Below are 14811 nucleotides of genomic sequence, written 5' to 3' on the forward strand. Positions count from 1 at the left end.
GCAGCACCCACCAAACAATGCCCAAAGTGGGGGCATGAGGACCCCCAGGGCCCCTGTTAAGTGCATGGGAACCCTTGCACCCCCCCTGCAAGACAATGGGGACCCCCACTGCCCCCCTGCAAGACAATGGGGATGCCCACTGCCCCCCTGCAAGACAATGGGGACCCCCACAGCACCCCTGCAAGACAATGGGGACCCCCGCTGCCCCCATACAAGACAATGGGGACCCCCGCTGCCCCCCTGCAAGACAATGGGAACCCTTGCAGCCCCCCTGCAAGAAAATGGGGATGCCCACTGCCCCTCTGCAAGACAATGGGGACCCCCACAGCCCCCCTGCAAGACAATGGGGATCCCCAGAGCCCCCCTGCAAGACAATGGGCATACCCACTGCCCCCCAATGGGGACCCCCACTGCCCCCATGCAAGACAATGGGGATGCCCACAGCCCCCCCGCAAGACAATGGGGACACCCACTGCACCCCCTCCAGGGGCAGAAGGAACCCCAGAACCCCCCTCTAAGGACATAAGAACCCCCAATAAGTGCATGAGGAACCCCACAGGGCTGAGCTTCTGCGCCCCCCAAACCAACCCATGCCAAGGGGGCTGACAATGGCCATGGGGCAGGGATGTCCCCACTCATCCCCATGATGGGGGGGACAAGCCCGGTGCCCCCCACCCTGACAGCACAGCACTTGGGGGGCTCAGGGTGCCACAACTAAAGCACTTTATTATGTTGGAGGGCCTCAAGTCAGCACTGTCGTGTGTGTGTGACCCCACAATGAGGGTGCTGGACCCCCCTGTCCTAGCCCCACACCGAGCCCCTACTCCTTCTTGTTGCCCCACTTGGCCATCTTGTTGTTGATGGGCATCTTCAGGAAGCGGCTGGACTTCATGTAGGCAGCCACCTTCTCCAGGGCCTATGGAGGGGGGGAGGCAAAGGCAGCATCAGGACCCCCACCCCATGGGTGCCCTCAGGGTCCTTCCCCCAAGGAGAGGGGGGGGAAAGGTGATGCTTTGGGCGCCCCCGCTCACCCCAAAGCGGTCCATGAAGTCCTTGAGGTTCTTGAAGGGCTCCAGGCACTTGGGCTCGAAGATGCGGTTCTGGTCCAGGACATCGAACATGAGGAAGTCCACGAAGGTGAGCTGGGGATGATGGGGATGCGGTGAGGGTCAATGTGGGGACAAACCCCCCCCCCTCAGCACCCCATGGGGTCCCCCGGTACCTTCTCGCCCGCAAACCACTTCCTGTCCCCCAGGAAGGTGGAGAACAGCTTCAGCTTCCCCGGGAGCTGCTCCAGGTACCCCGGCTTGAGCTTCTCCTGCAGGAGACAGCGCTGGAGAGGAGCCCCCAGGGCACCGAGAGCCCCAGCCCCACACAGAGCCCCGGCCGTGGGGCACCCAGCGCCATGGGGCACTCACGAAGTCGGGGTTGTAGCAGACCATGACCAGGCTCATGCGGAAATCCATGACCTGGTTCTCCAGCATGTCCACACGCAGGATCTCCTCATCCGTCTCACCGCCTATGGGGGGCAGGACATGAGTGCTGTGTGGGGGCACCCAACCTAAACCCAACCCAAACCCAACTCCAAGGCCAGGTTCAACCCAACCCAAGTCAACTCCACTCCAAGCCCAACCCCAGCTCCAAGCCCATCCCCTCTCCAAGTCAATCCCAAGCCAAGCCTAACCCCACTCCAAGTTCAACCCAACCCAAGTCCAACACAACCCAACCCAAATCCAAGGCCAAGCCCAACCCTTCTCCAAGTCAATCCCAAACCAAGCCCAACCCCACTTCAAGTTCAACCCAACCCAAGTCCAAGGCCAACCCCAACCCCTCTCCAAGTCAATCCCAAGCCAAGCCCAACCCCACTCCAAGTTCAACCCAACCCAAGTCAACCCCACTCCAAGCCCAACCCCAGCTCCAACCCCATCCCCTCTCCAAGTCAATCCCAACACAAGCCCAACCCCACTTCAAGCCCAACACAACCCAAGTCCAACCCAACCTAAATCCAAGGCCAAGCCCAACCCCACTCCAAGTTGAACCCAACCCAAGTCCAACCCCAGCTCCAAGCCAATCCCCTCTCCAAAACAATCCCAACCCAAGCCCAACCCCACTTCAAGCCCAACCCAACCTAAATCCAAGGCCAAGCCCAACCCCTCTCCAAGTCAATCCCAAGCCAAACCCAACCCAAACCAAATCCAAGGCCAACGCCAATCCCTCTCTAAATCAATCCCAACCCAACCCAATGCAAGTCCATGCGCAACCCCTCTCCAAATCAGTCTCAACCCAAGCCCAACCCAACCCAAAGCCAAGGCCAAGCCCAACCCCTCTCTAAATCAACCCCAACCCAATCCCAACCCAAGCCCAACACCAAGGCCAACCCCTCTCCAAATCAATCCCAACCCAAGTCCAAGTCCAAGCCCAACCCCTCTCTAAATCAGTCCCAACCCAACCCAACCCCAAGCCCAACCCCTCTCCAAGTCAATCCCAACCCAATCCCAACCCAAGCACAAGCCCAACCCAAGGCCAAGCCCAACCCCTCTCCAAGCCAAACCCAACCCAAGTCCAAGGCCAACCCAGTCCCACCCCATCCCTGCACTCACACATCTTGTGCTTGCGGGCGATGTAGCGCATGATGGCGTTGCTCTGTGTCAGCTTCACTTTCCCATCGATGAAGTAGGGGAGCTGGGGGGGGGCACTGGGACATGAAGCCACACCCCCCCAAAACACCCCCCAACCATCCCCCCCCACCCAACACCACCTACATTGGGGAAGTCCAGGCCCAGCTTCTCCTTCTCATTGATCCATTGGCTCTTGTCATAGTCAGGAGCTGGAAGGACATGGAGGGGTTTGGGGGTGTTGGGTACCCCCATGCACCCCAAAGGCCTGAGGCTGACATTGGCCCCCCCCGGACCCCCTTTACCTTCCCCGCAGCTGTAGAGCTTGTCCTCATAGGGGGTCTCTGTGTACTCCAGCAGCAGGCGGATTGCATGGGCCAGCTGGGGGGGGGGGGGCAGCGATCAGTGGGACCCCCCCATACACCCCCAGTATGGGGAAACTGAGGCATGGATGGGGGAGAGCTGCAACCCCCCCAGAGCCCATCCTGCAAGACCAAGGGGATCCCAGAACCCCCCCCCCAAGTGCATGGGAACCCCCCCACAAGGAGAGGGGACCCCAGAGCCGCCCCCAGCAAAACCAGGGGGACCCCCAAAGCCCCCTCCAAGAGCAGGGGGGCTCCTGCAATCCCCTCCAGGAGCAGAAGCAACCCCAGAGGACCCCTCCAAGTGCATGAGGACCCCCCCTGTAAGACTCAGGGGACCCCCTGCAACCCCCCCGCCAACTGCAAGGCTCCCACCATAGCCCCCCTCTAATAGCAGAGGGACCCCCAGAGCCCCCCATTAAGTGCACGACGACCCCCACAGTCCCATTGCAAGAGCATAGCCCCCCCCCAGGAACCCCCCCCCCCAGCAGGAGCCCCCAAAGCCACCTCTAAGTGCATGAGGACCCCCTTTAAGACCCAGGAGCCCCCAAAGCCCCCTCTAAGTGCATGAGGACCCCCTTTAAGACCCAGGAGCCCCCAGAGCCCCCTCTAAGTGCATGAGGACCCCCTTTAAGACCCAGGAGCCCCCAGAGCCCCCTCTAAGTGCATGAGGACCCCCTTTAAGACCCAGGAGACCCCAAAGCCCCCTCTAAGTGCATGAGGACCCCCTTTAAGACCCAGGAGCCCCCAAAGCCCCCTCTAAGTGCATGAGGACCCCCTTTAAGACCCAGGAGCCCCCAAAGCCCCCTCTAAGTGCATGAGGACCCCCTTTAAGACCCAGGAGCCCCCAGAGCCCCCTCTAAGTGCATGAGGACCCCCTTTAAGACCCAGGAGCCCCCAAAGCCCCCTCTAAGTGCATGAGGACCCCCTTTTAAGACCCAGGAGCCCCCAGAGCCCCCTCTAAGTGCTTGAGGACCCTCTTTAAGACCCAGGAGCCCCCAGAGCCCCCTCTAAGTGCATGAGGACCCCCTTTAAGACTCAGGAGACCCCGAGAGCCCCCTCTAAGTGCGTGAGGACCCCCTTTAAGACCCAGGAGTCCCCCAGAGCCCCCTCTAAGTGCATGAGGCCCCCTTTAAGACCCAGGAGCCCCCAGGACCCCCCATGGCGCTCACCCCGCGGATGTCCCAGTACCCCAACACCGCCATGGCCGCGCACGCGCTCCTCCCGTGCCCCCCGCACCAACTCCGCGGGAAAACGCCCCCTTCCCGCGCCAGCCTGGCCACGCCCCTTCCGCGAGGGCCGAGCCCCGGGTGGTCTTAAAGTGGCAACGACAAAAGTGGGCCCCACCGCGGCTCTGCTCCTTAGCTGGGAGTGGCTGCGGTACCCACCAGGCTCCACGGGGATGGGGGAGTCCCCAGTCTGCATTAGGGCTCCTCAGGCTTGGGAAGGGCATGGTCCATTCCCTTAACCCCATGATTCTGCAATGGGTCTCCCCCTTAACCCTCCTAGGTCTGTATTGCCCCCCCCCTTGACTCCTTACGTCTATATTGGGGCTCTCCTTAACCCTCCCTAACCCTTACCCTAACTCCCAGCTCTATCCCTACCCATAGCTAACCTAACCCTAACCCTCAACCCTAACTGTATCCCTTCCCAAAGATGCACTGCACAGATGGAGGTTTAGCTGAATTGCCCTGCTGATGGGGCTGTGCTGGTGCCCCCTGTTTGTAGGTGATGCCCAGCAACAGCATCTCAGACTTCTTTATTTCCCCTGACCAAGTGGTCGATCATGGATGATGCTGAGCACCCGCTTCATTGCTCTATCCACCAGCATGTTAGGGGGCTTCAAGGCTTCTGTCGCCTTCATGTGATGCTGCTGGTGTTGAATGGAGGAGTGACTGTGATCCTACATCTGTGTGTGTGTGTCAGCACCTTTGTGGGTTGGTAATTCCCATGCATTTCTTGTGTGTTTATGTGGTTTAGCTACCCCACGATGCAAGCTGTTTGCTCTTACCACTGCGTTTCCTTCCGGGGATGCTGTGGGGAGCGGGTGCTGATGGTTTTATCCTTCTCTTGTTAGAGTTTTCACACTTGAATTCACCCTTGGACCACGAATCCTCACCCGCAGCTCACTGCACACCGAGTGTCCTGGGGTCAGCAGTAGGAGTCGTTTCTCTCCTTCTTGGTAGCTGGTGCAGCGCTGTGTTTTGACTTTCATCCTGGGAACAGTGTTGATAACACCAATGGGTTTAGTTACTGCTCAAGGACTGACCAAGGACTTTGTGAGCCTCGTGCTCTGCCAAGGGATGCCGAGAGGAAGATGGGACAGGACACCTGAGCCAAAGTGACCAAAGGGATATTCCATAGCACAGCACGTCATGGCCAGGATGTAACTGAGAGCTACCCGGAGGAGTCAGTTCTCTGCTGGGTATCAGTATCAGTCGGTTGGTGGTACTGTATTATCTCCCCTTATTTCCCTTATCATTATTACCATTGGCGGCAGCAGCAGTGATCCATGTTATACCTTACTCACTGCACTGCTCTTATCTCAACCCATGGGAGCTCCATTCCTTCCGTTCTCCTTCCCATCCCTCTGGGATTTTGCTCTCGTTGCTGGTGGGATGCTTGGACTGAGGCTTGGCATTTGGGGCGTTCTTATGGAGTTGATGGGCAGCCTGGAACTGGTCCATCTTATCCCTTTGAAGGATGGAAAGGGACCTCTGAAAGGCTCGGCTCAGCCGGTATTCCTGCTCCTGCTCTCAGAGCTGAACCTAGATCCTGTTCCAGACACTGAACATAAACCAGGGTACCCCTGGAGCCCCCCCACTACCCCCTGCTCGGACTGGGGAGCTGGCACACAGCTGTACCCTCCTCCCCTGGCACAATGGGCTTTGGAAAGGGGCAGCCTGGAGCTGCCCTCGCACCCTGCACCCTGTTTTGTTTCACCCTGCTTTGTGCTGAGCTTTGCACACAGGGGTCCCCAAACCACTCTGAGCCCCCCCGGAAGCCTGGGCACTGCCCCATCCCTGGCACTCGCAGCTCTTGTGGCACAGAAGGACCCATGGGGGCTGCATCTCCCAGCCTGGCAGCTGTGAGGAGCTGGGCCCTGGGCTCCTGCCCCTCTCCTGTTCCTCCCTAAGCACAGCTCCTCTGGGGCCTCAGCCTTGGTGCTGCAGAACCAGTGCCTGCTCCCCAGGGTGCTCTCCCAGTGCCCCTGTCCCAGTGCTCCCCCTGTCCCACGCTGGTCCAGGTCCAACCCCTGCAGAGCACAGGGTTCCTGCTTGCTGAAAGCAGGATTACAGGAGCTTTGCTCTGCTCTGCAACCCCCTCCCTGAGCCCCCTTCACTGTCTTGGAGAGGGACAGGGCACCCCCCTGCTGCCCCAGCTGGAAATGGGAGGGAGACCCCCCCAAAAGCAAGCCCTGCACCTTCCTTCTATCCCCAGAGGTTGGTCCCCTCCCTTGTAACAGCTCTGCCCTGGTACGTGCCATAGTCCACATGTCCTGGGACCACCCAGCACCACCCAGCCCAGTGCTGGGGAGGGCTGAGGCAGTGGCAGCATCGCGTCACCAGCTCCATCACCCGCTGCCATTGCCCATGTCTGCAAACAGCAGGTGCCTTCTCTTGCTCAGAGCTGTTCTCCAGAGGCCAGCTCTGGTGAAGGTGTGTTTTTGTCTCTGCTGGGTCATGCAGCCCAGCCCAGCAGCCTGGGTATGGCAGAGGACAAGGTGTGTACGTGTATTCTATACCTGTAAATAGTGTCAGTTATTTCGCTCTCACGAGGTTTATTCAATGGCTGCGTTTGTTCCTTGCTTTTTTGCCTTCCCAAATAAAACGCTCCGAGATGAAATGTCAAAGACGGCTTTGAGGAGGGGGAAGAGCACGGCCAGGAGCTGCTGATCGCATCCTGGGGAAAGGCCATGGGTTGGGAGAGGGTGACCTGCATCCTTCCACACCCGGCGGCTCCGCTCCAGGCAGCCGGGGCAGATGCGATGGATGCACTGAGGGCTGAGCCGGGCTGGCTCTGGTACCGGTCCCTGCCGTTCCGAGGGCAGCCGGTAGGTGGCAGTGCCGACCGCGGGACCGCAGGATGCGGAGCGGGGCAGGACCGGCTCCGTGCAGGGACCGGTGCTGGCACCCCCAAGACAGGAGGCCCCCAACCTGCCCTAGGTGCTGCAGGGAGCTGAGCTGCACCCCCTGCTCCACAGCCCCATCACCCCCCCCCCCCCTTTCTCTTTGCCGTGCAAGCACCCCTGGTTGTGCTGGTTGGACAGAGCAGCATCGACTACCGTAGACACTGTTCCTCCTGGCACCAACTCTCAGCCCCACATAGGGCACCCCGCTGCCTCCATAGGGTGAAAGCTGGGGGGCTCAACACCCACCTTGTAGTGCTCACCCTGAGGATGCTGCAGGCCTGGCCCTTGTGGAGGGCTGGCAGTGCCTGGCACAGGGTCCTGCAGCACCCTCAGCCTGTGCCATGGCTCACTTGGTGTGCCGGCAGCCACACCACGGTACTGCCTGGGCAAACAGGCTCTGTGGGGCAACATCTGTGGGCCAAGCTACTGCTGGCGGGGTAGGTGACATGAGCAGCACCCTGGTGAATCAGCCATTCCCTGCTCCAATGTACCTGCACCTTCCCTTGCCGGCCCTTGTGTCACCAACTCACTCCAAACTCATGACCACCTCCTTGCTGCAGTGGGATGCCAGGCCTGGGATGGCAGCACCCGGTGCTGTGTTCCCCCCATCCCTGAAGGTGCCCTGGGAGCTTGGCCCAGCAGCAAGGGGACAGCAGGGACCCATCCTTGGGAGCCACTGGCGCTGGCAATGAGGCCGTGGCAGCCCCTGTCCCCCATCCTCAGGCTCAAGGAGGAGCTGCCCTTGGTCCATCAGTGCTGTGGGTGCTCCATGGCAGCGGAGCATCCCATGGGCACCATCCCCCTGTGGCTCTGGGGACACACCAGGAGAGGATTCTGCTCTCCCATGCTCTCAGCATATGGAGGGAGCATCCCCCACCATGACCTTCTCCCCATGGCCCATTACTGGGCCTGGGTTGTGGCATCACAACAGACACATGGGCAGGAAGGCTGCTTCTCCAGGTCAGCAGGGTGCTGGGGAGGATTGCTCAGATCCACTGAGCTCCCGGCTCCCAAGCACAAGGGGAAGGAAGAGGATGGGCTGAGCCCCAGGAGGACCCAGAGGGCTTCCAGCACATCAGGCACACGTAAGGAGTTAGGAGGTGTCACCCACCGAGGGCACCTCTCCCATGGCTGGCATAGCCCAAGTGCATGGACTGACTGCAGCACTGACTGCATGGCTGCAGGGAAGGGAGATGGGGAAAGGGAATGCCTGATGCAGCCCACGCCATCAGGGCTCTGATCAGACCCCCCCCAGTCCAGGGGGAGTTATGGGTGCTTGGGCAGGAGATTCCTCAATGCTACACAGCCTCCCCATCACCCCCGGGCCTGGGGTGCCCCATTCTGCTCCAGAGACACAGTGCATGGGAAAAGCTTCCCCAGGGGCAGGTTTCTAACCCCAAGCACTGGGAGCTCAGCCACGGCCTCAGGCTCAGTGGAGCCCTGGGCTCAGCTCCCAGCTGAACACAGCCTTAAGGCTCGGTGTGTGCTTGGTGCTGGTGTTTTCCCTGGTGGTCTTGGCTTGCCCTATGGCAGTGGCTGCTCATGGGCCTGGGGATGTCCCTGGGTGCTGTGGGATGCTGTGCCCGGGAAACAAAAGGGCCTGGCAGCACCCAGCACTCGTGACTGTGCCACAGAGGAATGAAGCTGGGGCGGGTGATGAGCTGGCGTGACCCGGTGCCTCCTGGCTGGCATGCTGGCCCTGCCAGCCCCGGGGCCATGGCACGCATGGCAGGCCGGGGTGACACAGGGCACAGAACCATCCTGCCCTGGCTGACCCATGGGCCAAAGTGGAGCATCCATGTTTGCGACAGTCTGTCAGTGCCTTGTCAACACGGGATGGTTTGCTTCCAGGCACTGGTGTGAATGGTAGAATCAACTGGGTTGGAAAAGACCCTTAAGGGATGAGGATGGGTGGCTCAGTGATGCCAGGGTCTGCCCTGGTCCCCTAGGTTTGCACCAGCCTGTTTGTGGCATAGATGTGGCTGGTTTGGCAAAGAACCAGCACCAGGGAAACAGGTGCCAAGTAATTGGCTTGGATTGGCCTCGGGCTTTGCCAGTGCAGGGCTAAACCCAGCATGAACGCAGCCCCTAAGACTCAGAGGGGCGAGAGCCACCAAATGCATCCCACATCCCTTGGCCTGTGCCCGTGGTGAGTGCCCGTGGCTGTGAAACGGCAGGGAACGGGCTGTTACAGCTCTGCAGTGGGGAAACCCGACCCATCCTACGGCAGGGAGCAGCGCTACCCCAGCCCCATGGCTCTCTGCTCCATCCCCACCTGAGCCCTGCCTGGCTTGATCTCTGAGCCCTCCCTTTGGGGTGAACGTGGCTGCGCACCCAAGGGCACCGCTGCTACCTTTGCACCGCAGGGAGGGGAGCGCAGCCCCCGGCTCCGGCTCCAGCCCCTCCGGCTGTGTTTTGCTTGGCAGCGGGAGCCGATGGAAGCCGGTGCTGCAGGAAAACAAACAGCATTGGAGCCAAGCGCCCGCAGCGCCCGTGGGGGTGAAACCGTGGGGCAGCGGCAGGGCCGCGGCTCTGGCAATGATTAAACCCGGCCAGCCCAGATTTCCCGGCAAGGCAGCGCTGGGCTGGGACCCGGCGCTTGGTGTTATGCAAATCACCTGGATCCGGCAGCACGAACGTTTCGGGCTGGAATTCCCCTCGGGCCGTCGGATCCTTACGCCACCCGTGCTATAAAAGAGGAGATGAGGGCAGGGCTTGCCCATCGGCACCAGCCTCCCCCGGCCCATGAGCAGTGCCTAGCGGCCGGGCAGCACAGGGCGCGCTCTCCTCCCTCGCTGCTCTCTGGATTAAGCTGCTGCTCCCGGGATTGCCGTCGCAGAAGGTACCCCAAAGCGCTTTCATCCGGGGCCTGCCGATGGCCCCCCGAGCCTGGGATGGGTTTTGCTTCCCCTCCGTGCGCATCTTTGTTCTCGCCGGGGGATGCACTTGGTGTCATCTCAATGCACGCTCGTTGGCCCACCGCGGCTGCCAGCCCTAATGGGGGGCCAGCAAGAAGGCAATCTGGAGGGCACCCCCCCCCTCTCCGGCCCCTCGGTTTTGACAAGCGAACAGCAAGATTTGGCTCTTCCAACGAGGGCTTGGGCAGGGGCTCGGTCCCCTTCTGGCTGCAGTTACTGGGATGTGCTGCTGGTTGAGGACTGGAGCTGCTGGCACAGGAGTCCCCGCAGGGTGCTGGGCGCTCTCAACGGCTGCGTTCCCCACAGCACCCATCCCCATGGAGGGGCTGCGCAGCACCGTTCCCTGCGGGAATGCCTCTTTACGCTGCCGGGCTGGGACAGGGCCGTTCTGCCGCTGCACTGACCCCATGTCCCGGGTCCCTGCTTTGCTCTGCCTCAGCCTCCCTTGCTCCTGGCCCCGGGGTGGCGGTGACTCAGCCCCTACCCTGGCCACAAGGTGCTGGGCGGGTGCTTCTGCAGAAGTGACCTGGGAGATGACGATGGAGGGAGGGAGGGAGGGAGGAGAGCCGGGGCTCACCCTTGGTCCTGCTGCCTCCCCAGGGCTCACTGTCATCTCTCGGTGCAGAGCCTGATGGCAGGATCCTGTGAGCTCAGCAACATCTTGTCCAACTACATCAGCGCCATGTACCAGCCGGATGAGATGCAGCCAAGCTTGGACATGCTGGGACACCTTGGGGAGGACAGCACCCTGGGGCTCAGCCTCCCCACCAGCCAGCCCCTGGCACAGGGCACAGGTAGGACCCGGGAAGTGGTGGTGATGGTTGCACAGGGGATCCAGCATGCGAGGCTGCAGTGAGCATTGGAAGGCCCTTGAAGGTCGTTTCCACCATCCCTCAGTTTCCCCGGGGGTGTGTGGGCTAAAAGGCTGCTGTAGGAGACCCCAGGTGCCATAAGGTGCAGGTGCTTGGAGCGCATTGGGTGCATATGGGAGGTGAATGAATCATTGCCCTCATCCCCCAGCACATCTCAGGGAACAGGGGTGCCAGGGCTCACCAGGAGAGCAGTTTGGAAGTACAGACAGAGCTCTTCCAATGGGACTGTCATGGGATGGCCCTGGGGACCACTCCAGCTGGGCAGGGCACATCCCAGCAAGGACCTGATGGGATCAATGGCATCAAACCCAGGGATAGGGGGAGCTGGTTGTTGTCCCCCAACACAAGGACAGGAGCAGGGCACAACAAGATAACCCAGGTGCTAAGTGCCTGTTAGTCCCATAACCCTCCAAGCACAGGGCCTGTGGACCCTGTGTGATCAGCACAAGACTGGACCCGGTGCCCATCTGCAGCCTGTGCTGGGCACACAGCGCTGGCACCTGAGCCCTGCTCTCCATCCTTTGCAGACAAACCGGAGTGGTTCGGTGAGCTCCCGTACTTCTGGAGCAAGGTGCAGGTGCTGGAATGGATCAGCTACCATGTGGAGAAGAACAAGTACGATGCCAGCTCCATCGACTTCTCCTGCTGCAACATGGACGGGCACGCGCTCTGCCACTGCACCAGGGACCAGATGCGCCTCATCTTCGGGCCCCTGGGGGACGAGCTCTATGACCGCCTGCATGAGATCAGTGAGTGCCCCAATGTCCCCTTTGTACCCAGCCAGAAGCATGAGGCTGAGCCCCCCCCTTCCCACCCCTGGACCTTGTCCCCCTTGGGGAGGCTGAGCAGGGGGATGTAGGTGCACAAATGAGAGTCCAGGCAGGGCTGGGATTAGCACCCATTAAGCACCACTCGCCCCGTACCCAATGGGCATCGCTAATCCCAGACCCCCCCTCTGCAGCCTCCGACGAGCTGAGCTGGATCATTGACTTACTGGAAAAAGAGGATGCGACTTCCAAAGAGCCCTTCCTGGATGGCAGCCACCTGGGTAAGAGAGGGGGCCCCCACCAAGCCTTTTCCCCCAGGACCAGGATGCTGATGCAGGCAGGGTAACCCCCTTCTTCCCTTCTCCGCCCCTTCCAGAGCTGGGAAATCCCTGTGCCAAGGACTCGCTGGAGGATGTGAAGCCCACAAACCCTTTCCTATGCACAGACTTCAGCTGCTTGCCTGATGCCATGTCCCCAGGCAGCTCCGATGTCTCAGGTCAGTTGTGCCCAGGGAAGAGTTCCCTTTGCTTGTGCTGGGTTGGAAGATGAGTGCAGAACCGCCCCTACCACCGAAGGCAGGCTTGGCTCTTGTACCAGGCTGGCTGCCTCCAGATGCCAGCAGCCGGGGGACATGAGCTGTTGTTTCTTTGCCTGTCAGGACCCGTCATGTCCCACAGCCCCAACTCCCAGGACTCCGGTGGAAGCGACCTTGATCTTGACCCCACAGAAGCAAAGCTCTTCCCCGATGGTGAGTTACCGGGCTGCAGGGAGGGCTTCCCCCCTTGGCTCTTCCAGCAGGGCACATCCCATCTGCCAGTGGTTGTAGGGACAATGCCTGAAAACCCCTCCTCGCAGTGGGATGGAAGGGGCTGGTTTTCTGCATCAAACACTGATGGTGCAGGCGCTGGGGCAGAGCTGGGGTAAGCAGGGCAGCAGCGAGCTTGGTGGGAAGGGGGAAGTGGTGGGTGAAGGATGCCCCTGTTGATCCTGAGCACTGAAAGCTGTGCTCGTGGCTGATCCCAGCTGGCAGTGACGCCTGGAATACTGGAGATGCTTTGGTGAATGAACAGCATGCAGCCTGAAGCATGGTGGGATGGGGGTACCTTCTCCAGGGGATGGTTTCCTGGGCCTGAACAGGGTGTGCAGCCCCTCATCTCCCTCACATCCAGCTCTCCCCGGAGGAGGACACCCATGCCCAGCGGGCTCTGTGTGAGCTAACGTGTCCCTTTCTATGTGCACAGATGGCTTTGCAGGGAGCAAGAAAGGGGATGGCAAACACGGCAAGAGGAAACGGGGACGGCCCCGAAAGCTCAGCAAGGAGAGCAGGGACTGCCTGGAGAGCCGAAAGAGCAAGCACTGTAGGTGGACCCCCCAGTCTGGCTCAGGGATGGAGGGAGGTGGGAGGAAGAGCCGTGTCCATTGGCTCTGGGCAGGGGGTTTAGGGACCTGCAGGGTCTCCCCTCCTCTACACCTTGCTCTCCTCTTCCAGCCCCGAGAGGTACCCACCTGTGGGAGTTCATCCGGGACATCCTGATCCACCCGGAGCTCAATGAGGGGCTGATGAAGTGGGAGGACCGGCAGGAGGGCATCTTCAAGTTCCTGCGCTCGGAAGCGGTGGCGCAGCTCTGGGGTCAGAAGAAGAAGAACAGCAGCATGACCTATGAGAAATTGAGCAGAGCCATGCGGTGAGTGCCTGGCCCTGGGGGGAACCTGGCCTCACCCTGGACCCCCCTGAAGCACATGGGGCTGCACCCAGAGCGCTGATTGCAGCTCCATCTCCTGCAGGTACTACTACAAACGGGAGATCCTGGAGAGGGTGGATGGGCGACGGCTGGTGTACAAGTTTGGGAAGAACTCCAGCGGTTGGAAGGAGGAGGAGGTGCTCAACAGGAGCAAGGAGCTGTAGGAGACCTGGATGAGCTGTAGGGGCTGAGAAGCCCCAAGGGCCAGCCCCAAGCTGGGCTCCATGGCCGGAGCCTTTGCCTGCAGCTGTAGCTGGATGCTGCTGCCCCATACAAGGGGTGAAACTGTGACCCTTGGTGTGCAGGCTTGTGCCTGCTGGTGACTGTCGGCACTGGGGTGCCCAGCGCTGATGGGCAGGGGGCTGTAAGCAGTTGCATCCCTCGCTGGATTCACACCTCCAAAACCGGACTCGCAGCGACTTTGGCTGCTCCCAAGCCTGGACAAATGCAAACAGGAGACGTTCAAGAAGCAGCAGGCACCGCAGCAGCTCTCCTGCTGTCCCCCACCTCCTGCCCAGGTGTGCAGCACCACCTCCCCTGCCATCAGACAGACCTCATCCCATCCCCAGGGCTCCCCTTCATCCCTGCTCGCTCCGTGGCGGTGGTACCCACCATCGTGTCTGCTCCATGTGGGATGGGTGAGGGCCCCCCGTGCTGCAGCTTCTCAGTGTGGCACCCGCTGAGAGAAGATGGGAACACTGTGGAGCTTCACCTCAGGGCAGAGAGGACGTGGGGCAGGCAGCAGGACCACTCTGCACTTCCATCCCGGATGCCTGTACCTAGAACCAGGCCTTTTCCCCAAAAAGTAGCTTCTAATTTATGTAAAACAACAACAACAAAAAACCCACAAAACCCCAAAAAAAGCACAGAATGAATGTACAGATGTATTTTTACATGACTAAGCTGTTCCCATGGGAGAGTGTGCACTGTGCAAGGTGGTGATGCTCAGCTGGACTGAAGTGATGCGGTGGAGGCACAGACGGGCTCTGTGTCAGCCGCAGCAGGGGGATGCCAGCCCAGGTAGGCACTCAGTAGGTGTGTGTGGTTTCCTCCTGTGCACATGGGAAGGTAAAATGAATAAACTGCTGTTTGGTTGGGTTTTTTTGTACCTTCCTCTCCGTTTTCTTGGTTTTATTTGTTCTGCTCAAAGACAGGGTGGGGACAGGGCTCCTGTTACCTGGAATGGCCCGTTGCATGAGAAGGCTCCTGAAGGGGAGACCTTAGAGCAGCTCCAGTGCCTAAAGGGGCTGCAGGAAACCTGGAGAGGGGCTTGGGACAAGGGATGTAGGGACAGGCCAAGGGGAATGGCTTGAACCTGCCCGAGGGGAGACTGAGCTGAGCTCTTAGGCAGAAGCTCTTCCCTGTGAGGGTGCTGAGGCGCTGGCACAGGGTGCCCAGAGAAG

The 14811-nt window shown here is 60.5% G+C and overlaps 2 protein-coding genes across 2 annotated transcripts; one reads left to right on the plus strand and one right to left on the minus strand.

Annotated features, from left to right (window-relative positions):
- Positions 1–788: 788 nt before the first annotated feature.
- LOC133210217 (glutathione S-transferase Mu 3-like) lies at positions 789–4274 on the minus strand. Its single transcript, XM_061349379.1, has 8 exons — positions 4150–4274; positions 2921–2996; positions 2763–2827; positions 2601–2682; positions 1419–1519; positions 1223–1318; positions 1032–1142; positions 789–916 (listed from the first exon to the last, which is right to left on the minus strand). Exons 1-8 carry the CDS (start codon positions 4180–4182, stop codon positions 821–823), a joined length of 660 nt encoding a protein of 219 aa, XP_061205363.1. The 5' UTR covers positions 4183–4274; the 3' UTR covers positions 789–820.
- Positions 4275–9807: 5533 nt separating this feature from the next.
- On the plus strand, positions 9808–13737 carry ELF3 (E74 like ETS transcription factor 3). The gene is made up of 9 exons (XM_061349547.1): positions 9808–9951; positions 10653–10821; positions 11427–11648; positions 11861–11947; positions 12043–12162; positions 12325–12414; positions 12908–13024; positions 13156–13351; positions 13452–13737. The coding sequence occupies exons 2-9, from the start codon at positions 10659–10661 to the stop codon at positions 13570–13572; spliced, it is 1116 nt and encodes a 371-aa protein (XP_061205531.1). The 5' UTR covers positions 9808–9951; positions 10653–10658; the 3' UTR covers positions 13573–13737.
- The last annotated feature ends 1074 nt before the right edge of the window (positions 13738–14811 follow it).

Source organism: Neopsephotus bourkii, unplaced genomic scaffold, assembly GCF_033783945.1.
Source record: "Neopsephotus bourkii isolate Nb327-2 ecotype Australia unplaced genomic scaffold, CSIRO-AGI_Nbou_v1 NB_414, whole genome shotgun sequence".
NCBI classification, from domain to species: domain Eukaryota; kingdom Metazoa; phylum Chordata; class Aves; order Psittaciformes; family Psittacidae; genus Neopsephotus; species Neopsephotus bourkii.